Consider the following 13,421-nt stretch of genomic DNA (forward strand, 5'->3'; position numbering starts at 1 on the left):
CAGGGAGTCATAAATGCCTGTTTAGAGATCTACAGAAATATATGTGAGGTATAGAGGGAAACAAGATTTCGAACAGCCCTGCAACTCTACCTCAGAGGGAGACGAGCTCCATTATTTACAGTTCTCTGTCCCGAATCGTAATCAGAGTCTTGCACTCCCCAGGCAGCTGACTACTGGGGTGCAATCTCCCCATAAGCATAAACACACCCATAAATTCAAACACTCAGTATTCAGGTATTCAAATTCCCGGAGACATATATACAAAAAAAAATGCACTGGCAAACATACCAGTATGTGCATGTCCGTATGTGTGTTTGTGCATGTCCGTATGTGTGTTTGTGCATTTCCGCGTGTGTGTGTGTGTGTGTGTGCGTGTAAATGTTTAACTCCTTAGCTATCCTGATGAGTATAAAGACACAGCAGTAACTAAGAATCAAACACAAACATGATATAATCTGTCCCTGTAGGTTCACTTAGTGCAAAAATTGTACAAAAAATAAATGCACATGCAAACTAGCTACACTAATCCCTGCCGAGAAACCTAACCTTAATGCAAACATACTCATGTGTGCAATACCAAATCCTTGGTATAACATGACTGTGTAAAAGACAATCTAGTTTACATTCCCCTAGAGTACTACTGTTATACATGATATGATGTGATACAGAGATATACAATTCAAGGTGAATTTGGCTAGATAAGTGTGCAAGAAGTGGCAAAACATGAAAAATCTGTGTACTCATTTGTGACTCCTCTCATATAAACCGTTCATATAGACATGTTTGTCTGCAGCATCTACTGAGTATCACTTATGTCTTATTAAAATTAGTTCCTCCACTTGCCTTTACCAGGAAGACTCATCTCAACCGGAGACAGAGGCTACATAATGTTTGCCAAGATATAACTGCCCATACACATATTGATTAATGCTGTTTATGTATGTAACGCTCTCTTGAATAATTCACACCACCTTTTATGGAATACCACATCCATCACACCTCCAGACCCACCCACCGACATCTCCAAACCCAAACTAGAGCATTACGATATTATGCACTATATATAAATCAACATGACGCAAAATGATTATGATTCAAGAGTGTTTGAAATCTCAATTTACCAGTCACTACAGAGCATCTGTTATTTGGGAGCAGTGAATCAGTGAACGAGGCAGTGGTTTTGCAGACAGCCTAAAACACCTGTGTACCCGACTAGTGCTTCTCTATCTCACATGCCATTAGTTCTCAAACCACAGCGTAATGCTTTAGATAGATATTTCCTAACTGTATTATAACTGTAACGTGTAATAAAAGTATGAATGCACTGTGAGCGCAAGCTGCAACAGTACTGATGTAAACAATTAGCAAAACACAGGAAAAAACACTCCACACTTCAGTCTATTCCCACTTCAATCAGTGTTCTGGTTACACTGATTAACAACATTAAGAAATATTTCTGCTGCGGAGTTTAGCAACGTTGTAATCTGAGGTCAACTTTATCTGATCTGCCGCTTTCTGAAGAGGAGAGTTAACTGAGAACTGCTTGAATTTCGGGGTCAGTCATTTGTGTGGCATATTCAGGGTCATTTGCGTAGCACGTGGTGGGGCGGAGGGTCATTTGCGTAGGGTGCTGGGACCTGCAGTTTAGTATGCAGGGAGGCAAGGGAGGGAGGGCATGTGACATCCACAGAGAGCCGGGACCCTCACTGACCCCTGTCTATAATTCATCCCCTGGAATATGGGGCACATCAAACCTTGGTTCCTTCCCACCCAAAAAGAGAAGAGAGAACCTCTTCACTTTGTTGCACGGCACTCTGACCCCGTATTAAAGCAAGTAGCAAGAGAAACCCAGGAAACGCTGGCCATTAAATTTTCAGGGCTGTCCCAGGGGAGCGTTTCCAGCAGGCCCTCGATTCATGGAAGGGAGAAGACTGAGGAAAGGCCCCATGCTGGCAGGAGGAGGGAGAGGGAAAGGTAGCGAATGAGGGTGTGTGTGTGTATGCGTCCAATAGTTACGTCTGAAAGGTAAAAATAATAATATATCTTTCCTTTCATATATCCATGTGCAAATAGGTAAGCACGCTTGCAAAAATTCTGCAAATATCCACAACTAAAAGCAAAAAGGAGCAAGAACAGAGTGGATAACCAGTGTGTGTGTGTGTGTGTGTGTGTGTGTGTGTGTGTGTGTGTGTGTGTGTGTGTGTGTGTGTGTGTGTGTGTGTGTGTGTGTGTGTGTTTGGGCAGAACTAGGGATAAATGAAACACTAATATAAAAGCTGGACCAGGCCCTAGGGGAGACACTACCCTCCCTCTATCCCTGTTTTCTCTGTCTCTCTCTCCCTGCCTGTTAGCTGCAGGTATTCAGCTCCAATTCCGGAGGTTTCATTAGGAATGCAGATATCAAAGTGTGTGTGTGTGTGTGTGTGTGTGTGTGTGTGTGTATGGGGGATAAAAGGGGGGGGTGTCGAATAGAACTTACCAGATGTTCTAATCTGCCTTTGATGTTCCCGGCATCCCTGCAACACAACAACACATTTCCCCCACTGTAAATAAAGTGCCAACACAAAACGTCATTTAATAAAAAGAGCATTTTTGCAGACAGGCGCGCGCACGCACGCACGCACGCACACACACACACACACACACACGCGAGACAGAAGAACAAACTATTCAAGTGTACTTTATGAACATTTCTGGACTAATTTCTGAATATTTTTACACATTTGACTGGAATCTTATCTGTGGCTAATTCTGACTAGCTGGGATTGGGGCTGCAGCTAACAGTTATTCTCATTATTAATTAACCTACCCGTTATTTTACTGATCACTCAATACATTGTTTGGTCTGTAGATTTTCAGCAAATGGCAAAACATGTCCATCACAAGTTTCTGTAGACCAAGATGATGTCTTAAAGTGTCTTGTTGTGTCTGGCCAACAGTTTACTTTCATAAAAACGAAGCAAACCAGAAATATTCACATCTGACAAACTTAAACCAATATTTTTTTTTTGTTGCCATTTTTGCTTAAAAGATGACTGATTTTCAAAACGGTTGCAGATTAATCTTCTGTCAACTAATAAATCATCGAATAGTTCTAATCAGCTCTAGCTGGAATACAGTCAGCAGTTGTCATAATCATCAAACCCTTTTTCTGTTTCAGTTATAGAGTAAGCAGGATTGAAATGGTCGTTAGAGAAATTGATCTTGATGACATCAAAAAGAATTTGGTTAATGAAAAGGAAAAACGAAAGACACATAATGAGGAATTATTATAATTGTTAATCTTTCAGACCAAAGTGCTGCGTGTGTTTGTGCGTGTTTGCATCAACACCAGACAGAGGTGGACTAATATTGTCGCCGCACTGCTGGCAGACCTAATAATAATTTCCAACTACAGAGAAAGAAGTGGGAGCTTATTATCTGTGAATTAATAAAAAATGTGCGTATGATTATCAGGGTAGCAACAGCAGAATGGCGAGCCGAGGAAGTGGAGGCGGAGAGGGGGGAGCAGTCGGTTTTAAAAAGAGCAAATTGGCAGTAAATAATAGATGCAATTTTGGCACATTTCAAATTTGCAGCAGTGGAAATCAAAAGATCAAGAGAACACAAACAGCCCCCGTCCCCGATCCCAGTGCCCCCCCCCCATCCAACTCTGGCCCCCATTACTGACAACTCCACCCTGGCCATGGAGTTTCACTATGTGTGCATGTGTGTGTGTGTGTGTGCGCGCACACTGAGAGGGAGGAAGGCTTATCGACAGGCTTCAGTTGCTAATGCAGCCAGCAGCATCACAGTGTAAATCTACACCATCTCTAAAATTACATACTGTCTAATCCATCCCATCCTCCACCCCCCTTCTCCCTCCATTCCTCTATCCATCTCTCTATCAATCCATCCATCCATCCATCAGGCCAGACCTAGTGTGACCACAAACCTAAGACATTCCCACATCATCAACATTCAAGAGGAAAAAAGTGATGAAGAAAGGATGTTTGCTTGTTTACTCTGTGCTCTGTCAGTGAGCCACATGCAGACAAGTCAACCACTTAAGGCAAACTTCATCTAGCTGTAATTACATTACATTCTGACAAACACCCCGCCACATTCATTATACATGATGGGCGCCCGGCAACCAGACAGCAAGACATTTGTTACCGTGGTGACAGTGTGTGTAATCCGCTAATGAAGCGCAATTAGTGAGAAACAATCTAACACAGGGGAGACGCGGCGCTCGATCCCTCCTCCTCCACTCATTTCCCTTCACTTTTTTCACCCGCTTCTCTCCTCTCATACCCCTTTTTATGACCACATCTTTTTTCCCGTCTTTTATTTTTGCGATTCAACCTTTATTAAGCTCTTCACTTGCATTTAATCTCCCACTCTTTTATCTGTTGTCCTGACTTCATCAAGGGCAAGCTGTCCAGCGCTGTCCGCACCAGGGCCGAAGGGATTGCTCTATCCATTAGACACACACAGCTGACACACGTGCACACACACACACACACACACACACACACACACACACACACACACACACACACACACACACACACACACACACACACACACACACACCATTTAACATCCTCATCTCTCTTTTCAAAACATCATATAATCTGCTGAGGTCTTCAGGGACGGAGCTGTTCTTTTCTCCTTATCTCTCTGCCCCTCTCTCCCTCCCTCCCTCCGTACTCTGTGCCTTCAACGCAGAGGCAGCATCGATTTCTGAATTACGCCACAATATTAAATAATTAATATACTTGCCATGATTGATGTTTTGCATTAGGCCAATATTAGGTTATCAATCAAAATCCACTTGGTTTAATGTAATAATATTGAAAATGTGTCAGTGCCTGTTCATCCAATTTGTAGTGGAGGCAGGCCAGATAGTAATGGTGGTGTAGCACAAGGCCTCAGAGACACTGTGGCCTGCTGACTACAACCATAGGAGCACATTATAGCCTGGGCACACAGCAGGAGGGAGGGGTGGAGGGAGGGAGGGAGGGGAGTGATGGAAAGAGAGATGGAAGTGAAGACACATGAAGCACACAGACAGTCACTCGTGATACGTTGTGACAGGTTTGGCATGTTGAGAGGGCGTGGCAGTCACGTCACTCATCATATTTATAAGGAAACTGAACTTGTGGCACATTAAAAACTTACTTGGTGCTACTGTATATACAGTATGAATATTCATTTATTCATTTACAAGTAAGGTAATTTCAGCCTCAAAACATGCTATTTTTCCTACAGCAGAATAGAACAAATGGTAGAGTTGGTAGTTGAATCCTTGGTTCCTTCTGTTTAGATCTTGAAGTATCTTTGAGCAAGAAACTGAACCTCAAATCATTCTCAAAATGTAAGTTGCTTTAGATAGAAGTCTGCCAGTTGAATGTACTGTGTGACCTTGTAGTTGTTCACTTCAATTGACAATATATTAGTACAACAGGTCTTTTTCACAGCAGACTTTTTGACTTGTTTCTGTAGGAAAAGCACATTATTAATAATTGATAATAGCTCTGTACAATTCAAGTGTCCCAGTAAATCATGACAGTGTGGAAGAGTGTTAAGTATGTACAATAGAAAGACCCTCAAAATGAGGCAGTTAAATGAAATTCAGCCATCATTAATTTTATTTAATTTTTTTCACATGTGCTATTTCCTATCCCTATTATTCATGCAGTAATTAAAATCAGGACTCAAGTTCAAAGCATCTAGGTATGCGGCACTCTACATAGAGTATGATCTAACAATAACAAATAGCAGCATTATAGAGGACCCTGGTCTTCAGAATTTGCATCACCTGTTCTAAAAAATTATGAAAAGTAAAAAACAAAAACAGGTTTGAAATAACAACAAAAGGAAAGAGAGTTGATAATGTGCACATCCAACCCCATCTGGATACAAGTACAGGACAAACAGAACTGCAAACAAAAAAGAGAGCTAGTCTGCACAGCAAATATTGTAAGCTCTCAACAATTTAATGACACAACATTTTGCCTGATGATCTTAAATGTTGCATCCTTCATTTTTTTGCGAACGTGCAATATATTGTGTTCGGACCACCTCTTTTTTTCCTTCTGAAGTAGCTACAAGCCAGAAAGACAGAGAGCCTGACAGAGAATGGCAAATGAAGAGGTGTGGGGGGGGGGCGCACAGAGACAGAGAGAGAGTAATGTACTTTTTTTTTTTTCCAGGAAACGGCAATTAGTTATCTGAGGTCAATTAAGTAAAACTGGACAAACAAGTGTGAGTGTTAAACTGAGCCCTGGCAAGGTCAATACTGACCAATTTAACATGGTAGCTGGATCCATCACACTGTCGGCACTTTTCTGCTTTCTCATTCCAGCTCTTTTTTTCTCCCTCTCCCCTCTCCTTCTTTTATCCGCTTCAATCGCATTCTTTTCCTCTCGACGACTCTTCCGTGAATTCTTTCTGCCTCCATCACTCACGGTGCATGTTCTGTTTCACCGTGTCCAAGACCCTTTTCTGTCTCTTGCACTCTAACGAGGATCTTTAAGCTGTTGCCTCATCTTACCTCATCTCTCTCCCTGTGTCTCTCCTCACCTGTCATTTTGCCCTCTCCCAATCTCCCGCCCTCTCTCTCTCTCTCGTCCTCTCTCTCTCTCTCTCTCTCTCTCTCTCTCTCTCACCCCCACCCTCCCCACCACTCACCCTCTCAAACCCCTCCGCTCCTGCTAGCAGACAATTAATTACAGAGCCAGCACCAGATGAGTTGTCATTTATGGTCAAGTTTCTAATAATTGCATTAGGTCTTCAGGTTCTTCTAAGATGCCATGCCCTTCTTTCCCTCACCCTCTCTCTTTTTCTTTCTTTACTCGAACCCCCCCCCCTTTCTCCTCCTCTCCCGCCACCCCTTGACACGGCCGAGATGAATATCTTTAGTCAGTCAATGGAGGCGACAGAGGGACTTAACATGCAGAGGCAGTCATTTGATTTCCAGCTGACAGAGCTGCCCATTAGCCCAGCACTCATCAGCCATGCATTACCTCTCAGGCCTGCTGTCCTGTGTGTGGAAGCTTTAACCCTTTCACTGTCCACTACTGACCATGTTTACCACATAATATCGGGCACGATTTAACAGGCTCTCGGTCATATTAACCCCTTTAACTGTCCCATATGTGCACTTTACTAGCAAGATATAATAGCAGCTTTACTGGTCAATCAAAAATTATCTTCACAGTTTCACATTGCTCTCTTCACATGCCAGTATTGTACAGGAATTCATAGTTTTAAATAGTTTAATATTGTTTTTATATTGGGGAAAAAGAGTTTAAAAACAAAACACCAATACACTCTGTTCACCATTTATGAGATTTGTTGATAGTTAAAAGGATCTGCAGTAAAAATATTAGCACATGTGAACACATGACGGTAAATTTGAAGCATGTGGGTGTGAAAACACACAAAGACAAGACATTATGAATTAAGGGCTGCAATTAAGGGTTATTTTCATTAGTGATTAATCTGGCAATTATTTTCCAGGGATCCAGAATTAAGCTGGGTTGGACCAAATACAGCTCTTTACTAAGAAAAGATTACAAACCTTTGATCCTGTTGTTTGTAGTACTCTGCTTTATTTTTTTCTTTAAGTGTATCCATCTCTTTTACTTGGCATAAATAACATTTAGACCTTCAGCAGCCTCTCAGCCCTCAACCTGATATCAGTCACAGATAATGAGGAGAGGAACAGAAAAGAGAAGCAGCAAAGGGGAGACAGGACACTGTAATGCTGTGAGAGAGACATCATTCATAAGAGAGAGTGTGTATGTATGTATGTATGTGTGTGTGTGTACCCCATTTGCCACAGTTGCATGCCTTGTCAAGCGTGTCATTGAGCATTCATATGTTGTTTGATAGAATGGCAGGCATATTTATTAAAGAGCTGATGTGATGGGGACACCAGAGTAAGCATACTCACACTCACACACACACGAATAAAACACACAATGCACTAACACACAGTCCACATCAGTGACATCTGCCTGTTTAACTAATAGAAGGCAAAAGCTTGATATTAAGCAGTCGAGGGATTGGGACAGACATGCACGCACACGCGCGTGCACGCACGCACACACACACACACACACACACACACACACACACACACAATAATACAGAGAGCTCAGCTTTCCTGCAGGCCTGATTGCCATCTCCATAGCTCCTTTTTAACAGGGCTGCCAATTGAAATTGAAATTGTATTCTTGTGTGTGTACTATCAGAGCTACCTCTCAGGGTTTTATACAGCTAAGAGCAGGGTTGGAGACAGACACACACACACACACACACACACACACACACACACACACACACACACACACACACACACAAGGAGGGATAATGTAGGGGTAAGTCAGGGGCTGTCACTCTTCCATGCAGAACACACAAGAGGGAACAAAACACAGACTTATGTGTCTATGCTTTCTATGTAATTCAGTATGTGTACACACACACACACACACACACACACACACACACACACACACACACACACACACACGCACGCACGCACACACGCGCACGCGCACGCAAAGACACACGCACGCATGCATTCACAGGTACACAAGCTGCCCCCCTTCCCAGTGGAGGGGGCTGTACTTTAGCATAATCCCAAAATGGTAGAGAAAAGCAGTCCATTAAAAACGGGGCTAACAAATTCTGCACTTTATGTTTCTCTGAGGGAGGGTTAAGTGCAGTCAATAAAAAAGTCAGAAAAGGAGGAATAAGAAAGGAAGAAGTTGATTTATGCCTGGCCTTTCTGCTCTCTTTGATAAACACACACAGGCACACACACACACCTGTTCATATGTGGTCCATGTCTGACACCTGGACACGGACAAGTGAAAGAGAGTGCTAGAAACACTTTGCAAGACTTGTATTACTTTAACAGATGGCCTAGAAGCGCTGCATGATTACTTAACATCATCATCATTATTTCAATTAAAAAACAGGAGATTTGTCATTCTGCAACAGAACATCATTTCATAATGAGCACTTTTGTGGCTACTGTGTTCGCAGTACCTCCAAACTAAATATACAAAAACATTTTGAGACGCTCACATTCTGTACAAACTTCACCATAACGTGACAATAACAAAAGTCACTATCGACAATAATACAATGAATTTTTGTATCACTGCAAACTGTAATAACAGCAGAATTACACCAAGTGCCACGGTAAGTGAAAAACTAAGGTAGTAGTGATGTAGTGATGACAGCTCTTGAAAAACAGAAAAAAAACAACTGTTCCGGTCAAGGCAACATGACTATATTATTTTATTAAAAATACATAATGTATAAATCTGAATCTTCTCTCACTAGATTGAAACCACGCCAACAAAAATACGTTATTAGTCTCATTCTGAAAATGAAAAAAAAAAAAAACGAACTAAACAAAAATATAAAATCAAGCATCCGTAGGTCATGGTTGAGGAACCATGTTCAACTCATTTTGAGTCAGGAAAATCCAAAGCAGCACACAGACACTCATACGTGTATTCAAACACACATAAAACATCATAAACCGAGCGTGTCTCCCGAAGGACTGCCCAAATCTCCCTCTTCTCAGCCTATACACACACCAACTTGGTGCTGAAGGGAATTAAATCCTGCGGCCAAGTTTTAAAGAAAATTGACTTCTTTTTAGTGTGTTACATAGAGGGAGAGCGGGACAAAGACAGAGAGAGAAAAAGCAAAAGGGAGACATGGAGAGCAATCAATTTCCCCGCGGTTTCTTCAATAGCCAGCGGTCCTTTTCATACCTCCCAATTAGAACCTTTCCTAATCAGAGAAATACCTCTCCATTATTGAGACCGAGACAATGACACTCCCCAACATTTCCGCCTGCTCCAAAACTCTGTAGATTGCAGTACTGGTACACAAAGAATAAAGCACTGGGCTATACGGCAGGGGGGACGCTTGTGTTAAAATCACATGTGGAAATCTTTTGGCTCTCCTCGCGGCCCCAGAAAAACTGATGGGGAACAATGGCAGCCCGGCGCAGCATCTGTCATGGCACAATATAAAAAGATGATCTTGGCACCGAATGGACAAAAAAACAGAAAAAGAACGAGAGGGATGGAGGAAGACGGGGGAATGGAGGGGAGGGGAAGGGGAGGGCCGGGCGAGAGGTAATTCATTTGCAAATCAGGCCCTGGCGCTCAGGTCTATTTCAAGCTGCCAGTGGGTGCCAGGAGTTAACAAGGTAATCAGTTTCAATCCTGCCCTTCAATTGTACATCACACCCTCATCCAGAGAATACCCAGGCCTTTCTATAGGGGCAGAGGGGGGGAAATAGCAATCTGGCTGCCGGCTGGCTGCTCACACAATACACACACACACACACACACACACACACTCACACACACACACACACCTGAAGACAAGTGTGTACACATATACAGGCACCCACGCATTTGTGCACACAGACAGGTTATTAACAGCCATGTAGTCACAACATGTTCTTACATGCAACTGCACCAAGGTAAAAATAAGTCAGTTAATCATTTAAGTTGTTAAATAATGAAAAAAGGTCAAGTTCCAGGTCATCAAACATGAGGATTTACTGCTTTTTTGTCTCATATATGATTTTAATTATAAGTTTTTAACCGTTGAGTTTGAGTGTTGGACACTTACTTGGACGAAACAAGGCATATTAAGACTCTCAGAACTTGAGAGAGCCCAAAGTCAACATATTTTTTTGACAGAGATTAAAAAAAAAAAAAAAAAATCTACTGACTGTTCAATGATGAATATAATTCTTAGTTGCAGCATAACCAAAGCACTGAGAATTTTTGATTTATCATTTCTGACTTTCTTTTCTCTTATTGATTTGTTAACAGCACATATGAATCTGTGTTTTTTTGTCTTGTTTTCTTATTTGTAAGTGTCTCAGCGTCATTCCTGTATTTAAATTACAGCTGAACATGAAGCTTTTTTTTTTTTTAAAGCTATTTCATTTGATACAAAGGATGATTTTAGGGGACTTCAACTTCAACAAGTTAACTGAATATTAAAGGTCTTCCTTTTCCAAATACTCCCATTACACACCATCAGCCTCAACCTTACCAAGTGAGAAAGTAGCAGTGAGGACAATGTTGTTCTAAACCTAAAAGTAGTACAAGGAAAATGGTAGAAAGAAAACAGAGAGCTAAACCTGTTCTAATCCTTTCTTCCTCTCTCTGTATCCCTCTCTTTAGCCTGTGTCAGCTGTAGCCGGCTGGCCGAGAGGCAGTTAACCGCCGTTAGTCCCTCATCTGCATAATCAATATGACAACCTTATTTTTCTGATGCAAACAGGATTTTGCTGCTGAGCCGTGATTGTTGATGTGTGTGTGCGTGCACGTGCGTGTGTATGTGCCCAGTCTGCTTCTGGCCAGCCTCAGTCATGGCCCTCTTTAGCCTTAATTAGATTAGGTGCGATTATCCCGGCTCCCGTTACAAGTGTACAGGCGGGATAAAGTGGCCACAAAGGCCAGCCTGTCACAGGGACTGGGCTCTGGTCTGCAGGTTATCAGGGTCCAGGGAGACACACCGCGTACATTGTTATTCATATCATTGACACACCGTTTTCTACAGTGCCTTTTTCACTTCTCTTCATGCACTGAACCCCCACCCCACCACCACCACCATACCCCAACCCCCCCCGACCCCCCCACCCACACACACACACACACACACACCTCCACGTCTGTGGTGTCAAACAGGCGTAATCACTGGCCAGGGTAAGTCTCTCTTCTTTCTCTCTTTCTGTCTGTCCGTCAGAAGACAAAACAACATGGCCCCAAGCGCTCTGCAGTCTGGCCTACAGGGAGAGATATCAGGACTCTCTGTGTGTGTGTGTGTGTGTGTGTGTGTGTGTGTGTGTGTGTGTGTGTGTGTATGTGCACGTGCGTGTGAGTGCATGTGTGTCTGTAGACTTCAAGGAAAAGTGATACAAAGACAAGTTAACCCAAGTCTCACACTAAAACAAATAACCAAACGAACAGAGTAAAGAATAACATGCACATACAGGTGCCTGGGACAGAGTGGTCGACACCATGCAAACAAAATCCTACTCTGAAGACCGGGATCTAACACCATCACCTCAACAACAACAGGGTCAGGTGTAGACCAAAATGTGTCAGAAATACCAAAAACTATTTAACACACATTGAATGTCTGGTTATATTCTTAATCTGGTTTCTTACTCTGTCGCCAAAGAAATGCAGATTCAAATCTAAATTATGTCCGTTTCAGACCATTTTATCAGGCAGATTTCTTGTATGTCTTTTTTGTTTAGACAATATTTAACTCTTGAGAAATTTGGCTTTTTCGCTTAATGAACAAAGGGGTTTTGTAGAGAAAAGTACTACTTAATGCACTCATGCACACTCTATACATCAGAGATGCCAACATACAGTATGACCACATAGAAACGGCTCCTCTTAAATGCACTCAGCATACAGTAATTGTGTCATATGTATTCCTGCAAAAACATGCGTGCCATAACATTGGCTCCAGCAGCATTAGTCATTGTGATTAATATGTGTTTGAAAGTTTAACAAGATGATTTGTGCTCTTTTTCATTTTCTGAAAGACTCTACCGTTTACCCTAAAAACATTTTCCACAGAGCTCAGCACTGACAGATTTCAATCGGTCTGCGTGGATGACTGTGTACACGGAGAAAAAGAAGTGAATTATTTCACTCTGCTGATTAGAGAGCAGTGCCCAAGATATGTATACACAACTGTACATAGTTTCCATGCCGTCAGATCTGGGCATAGAAAGCAGTAGAAACAAAGAGGCATGGGTACATAAAAAAACAAACAAAAACAAATTTAAAAGAAAAACAGAAAGGCTGAATGATATCAAGATACTGAGAGGAAAGAATAAAAACCTGTTAGTGTAAGGCATGACTTAGAAACAAAATGAAAGAGTTGGTGGTGGCACATGAACTGCATCTTATAAGAGTTGTTTTATCTATTCCCAAAGAAAATGTGTCTCAAGAATTCACTGATAGCAGAGAAAAACATACAGTATGATCTGAGAAAAGAATGGCATCATAGTGAAAACCAAAAATGATACTACAGCTGGAGCTAATGCAATATTATCATTTATCGACTTTCAGCAAAACTTGACCTTATGTTATTGTAACACAATTTTTTCTTTAATTAATGATTCCAAACAAAAAATAATTAAAAGATAACAAAAAAATATGTTACTGACATTTTTGTTTTACATAGATGAGGACATTTGCCATATTATGACTTATCAATGTCCTAAAATTTTAAAAAGTTTTATTCTGAGACTTTAACTGTAACACCCTCAAGTAGAGCTGACATATCTTATACAAAATAAGACTGTATATGTCCTACTGGCAAAAAGTAGACAGCAGAAAAGAGTCAGCAGAGAGAGAGAG

The 13,421-nt window shown here is 41.7% G+C and overlaps 1 protein-coding gene across 1 annotated transcript in view; it reads right to left on the reverse strand.

Annotated features, from left to right (window-relative positions):
• The window catches only part of rsrc1 (arginine and serine rich coiled-coil 1), a 118,380-nt gene that overhangs the window by 72,893 nt on the left and 32,066 nt on the right, over nucleotides 1-13,421 (reverse strand). Inside the window, exon 5 of the mRNA XM_022753847.1 lies at nucleotides 2,480-2,516. Within this exon, the coding sequence (XP_022609568.1) occupies nucleotides 2,480-2,516 (37 nt within the window). The remainder of the gene's footprint in view (nucleotides 1-2,479; nucleotides 2,517-13,421) is intronic.

The sequence above is a fragment of the Seriola dumerili genome, unplaced genomic scaffold (assembly GCF_002260705.1).
Source record: "Seriola dumerili isolate Sdu_G_001 unplaced genomic scaffold, Sdu_1.0 BDQW01000199.1, whole genome shotgun sequence".
In the NCBI taxonomy this organism is placed as follows: domain Eukaryota; kingdom Metazoa; phylum Chordata; class Actinopteri; order Carangiformes; family Carangidae; genus Seriola; species Seriola dumerili.